The 3,390-nt window shown below is 42.4% G+C and overlaps 1 protein-coding gene across 1 annotated transcript in view; it reads left to right on the top strand.

Moving 5' to 3' along the window:
* The window catches only part of LOC122557069 (regulator of cell cycle RGCC-like), a 17,014-nt gene that overhangs the window by 2,242 nt on the left and 11,382 nt on the right, over positions 1-3,390 (top strand). Inside the window, exon 2 of the mRNA XM_043704346.1 lies at positions 2,210-2,374. Within this exon, the coding sequence (XP_043560281.1) occupies positions 2,210-2,374 (165 nt within the window). The remainder of the gene's footprint in view (positions 1-2,209; positions 2,375-3,390) is intronic.

Genomic DNA, 3,390 nt, shown 5'->3' on the forward strand with positions numbered 1-3,390 from the left:
AGACCTCACTTTCTCCTTTCTAACAGGTATACCTACACCAGATGAAGGCAGCTCCTTAACATGGGTAATTATAAATGCTAGCCACACCAGTAACTCCTTTTACTGAGAGAGAATTATTCAAACACTATAATAAAACTAGCTGTATATAACCTGCATTTCTTCTAAACATTTAGTTCCTGAGCTGCCTGCTACAGGTGGCTTGAACACACTTTGATTGAGAGTTAAAGACTGTGTGTGAAGATCTGGAGGGTATTAATAAGGTCTTGTACTGAGTACTCATTCATGACGTGAGGAGAAAAGCCACTTAAAAACCTTATATAATCTGTGTGGAATTTACCAACAATAATCTGATTGGACGAGGTTGGCCTAGGCAGATAAAGTAAGGCTGGAAGGATTTACAATTCCTACCTCAATGGGGTAATCTTGGCCACTTCTTGGGATTTTAATCATAAAATCCCTACAGTGCAGAAGCAGGGCATTCAGCCCTTGAATTTGAAGAGTATCCCACCCAGATCCATTCCCCCCCCCATGTCCCAACTATATTCCCTGTTATCCTGCAATTTCTAATGACTAATCCAACTAATCTATAGAACCCTGGGCAATTTAGCATAGCTAATCTAGCTAACCTGCAGAGTTTTGGATTAGTATTAGTAACATTCAGGGCTTTGTGTCATGCTCTGTGCCTGGGGAAAAAAGGACATCATGGGTTTCTGTTGGTGTATTTTATGAATACTGAATATCATATCTGTCCAACATTATCTCCCACCAGAGACTACAACAGGAGTTTGGTTCTGGCAGTATCATTTTCTAGGATCTCAGGGCATATCCAACTGCTTTACAGTGACAATGACCAAAATCCCGAGTAGCTTAAGGGGCTTGACAGGGTAGATGTGAAGAGTTGTTTTTGCTTGTGGGAGAGTCTAGGGCCAGAGGGCATTATCTCAGAGGAAGGAGTTAGATATTTAAGATATGATGAAGAATTTCTTCTCTCAGAGCGTAGTGAACCATTCCTGCAAAGGGCAATGAAGGCTGGGTCATTAAGTATGTGCAAGGCTGAGACAGATTTTTAATTATTGGGGTATCACAGGTTATGGGGAAAAGGTAGGAAAGTGGAATTGAGGATTATCAAATTATCCATCATATCATCGGGAGAGCAGATTTGGTGGGCTGAATAGATTAGTGGTGCTGGAAAAGCACAGCAGGTCAGGCAGCATCCAAGGAGCAGGAAAATCAACGTTTCGGGCAAAAGCCCTTCATCAGGAGGGCTCCTTGGATGCTGCCTGACCTGCTGTGCTTTTCCTGCACCACTCTAATCTAGACTCTGATCTCTAGCATCTGTAGTCCTCACTTTCACCCTGGTGGGCTGAATGGCCTACTTCTGCTCTGTCTTATGGACAGCTGTGAGGTAATGAGGAATCACATTTTAAGCACGGTGGTTCAGTGGTTAGCATTACTGCCTCACAGCACCAGGGTCCCGACTGTCAGTGTGTAGTTTGCACATTCCCCGTGTCTGCATGGGTTTCCTCCGGGTGCTCCAGTTTCCTCCCACAATCCAAAGATGTGCAGGTCAGGTGAATTGGCCATGCTAAATTGCCCATAGTGTTACGTGCATTAGTCAGAGGGAAGTGGGTCTGGGTGGGTTACTCTTTGGAAGGTCGGTGTGGGCTTGTTGGGCCGAAGGGCCTGTTTACACACCGTAGGGAATCTAATCTAATCTAATGATGTTGGTTGAAGCCTATGTCTTTCCTGGGATATTTAGAAGACCTTCTTTGAAATAGAGCTTTGTAATCTTTAACCCCCACCCGAGAGGGCAAGACAGCATCTCAAAGACAATGCCTTTGAGAATAGAGCATCCCCTTGTAATGCAGTGACTGTCAGTGAGACAATTTGCTCATGTATCTGGAGCAGGACTTGAACCAATGAGGCAAGAGTGATGCTGTACCACAAATACTAACTTTTGTGTTTTTTTTAAAAGTTAGTTAGACAGGGGAATTGTTGAAAAGGCAGCATTTGATATATAACTGTAATGAATTGTGATAGGCAATGATGGTATATATGTAAATACAGAACCTACAAAGCACATTTGGATTGTTTTGTTGTTAGAAGGCACTGCCTTTCTTAATGCCAGTGTGAACATGTTACGGCTATAAGGTGTTTTTCCACAAAGAATCTTAATGAAATGCGATGTTTTTTTTAACAAAACCTTTAGTGTGGGATGAAGATGACTTTGATGCTGTCCTGAATGAATTCAATTCAGTCGTGGAGGACCTCTCCTACTCTGCAAACACTGGTGTTCAGTACAAGGAACACTTGAATCAAATGAAGAAGTTGGGTGCTACTAATGCTGCTGACAGTGGAATCGATGACTCGGAGAGTGAGTAATGCCGAGCTTATCTGAATATTCAACACACATGAGAGTCAGTGGGGCGGGGTAACAATTATATTCTGTGGCCACAATTCAGTTGTTTTTTTGTTTTAAAACCAGAAGGGGCAAAATAGCTTGAGCTTGATGTTGAAAAGCATTCTGGTCTAGGACATGCTTCTAGTGTGCTGTGGATTCCAGCTGACTAAATATCAACACCGAGGCAATCTTTACTTTGTATGGAAGAGTCATAGGTCACAGGAGATGCTTGTTTGAGGGGATCGAAAAGAAGATTGAAGTAGCCACATAACTGTCACTGTCAGTTTGGAAACATATTCTTTGGAGCTAAGCATCTGTAAAAAGATGTTTGAAGCTCATTGGGGAGTAAGGATTAGAAGGATTTGCTGGTGGGGTTGGATGAAAAAGCATGGGAGGAGACATGTGTGGAGCATCACATTGCTGTGCCAAGTGTCCTTTTTCTTTACTGTGCACTCCATATAATTCAATGTTAGCAGTTTTGGATACACATGCCATTTGAGGGAATGTAGATGTTGCTGGCAAAGCCAACATTTATTGCCTATCCCTAGTTGCACTGAGTGGTTATTGACTGATTTTTTTTTTTAATAACTGCAGGAATTCTAGATTCTTATGGAAGATTGGCAAGAGTCAACCAGATTGATATTGGACTGGAATCATGTAGAGGCCAGGCAGGATAATGACAGCAGGTTTTAAGAAGCTAGTGAATGAGATTTATTTTTTAACAATCCTACTGTTTCTTGATCACTTTTATTAATATCAGATTTGCTTGTCCAGATTTAAATTGCCATGATGGGATTATGCTAACGTTGGAATTTTTAATCCAGTCCCCTGGTCCACTAGCTGAAAATGTGTTGCTGGAAAAGCGCAGCAGGTTAGGCAGCATCCAAGGAGCAGGAGAATCGACATTTCGGGCATGAGCCCTTCTTCAGGGCTCCTGAAGAAGGGTTCATGCCTGAAATGTCGATTCTCCTGCTCCTTGGATGCTGCCT

This window comes from Chiloscyllium plagiosum, chromosome 15 (genome assembly GCF_004010195.1).
Source record: "Chiloscyllium plagiosum isolate BGI_BamShark_2017 chromosome 15, ASM401019v2, whole genome shotgun sequence".
NCBI classification, from domain to species: domain Eukaryota; kingdom Metazoa; phylum Chordata; class Chondrichthyes; order Orectolobiformes; family Hemiscylliidae; genus Chiloscyllium; species Chiloscyllium plagiosum.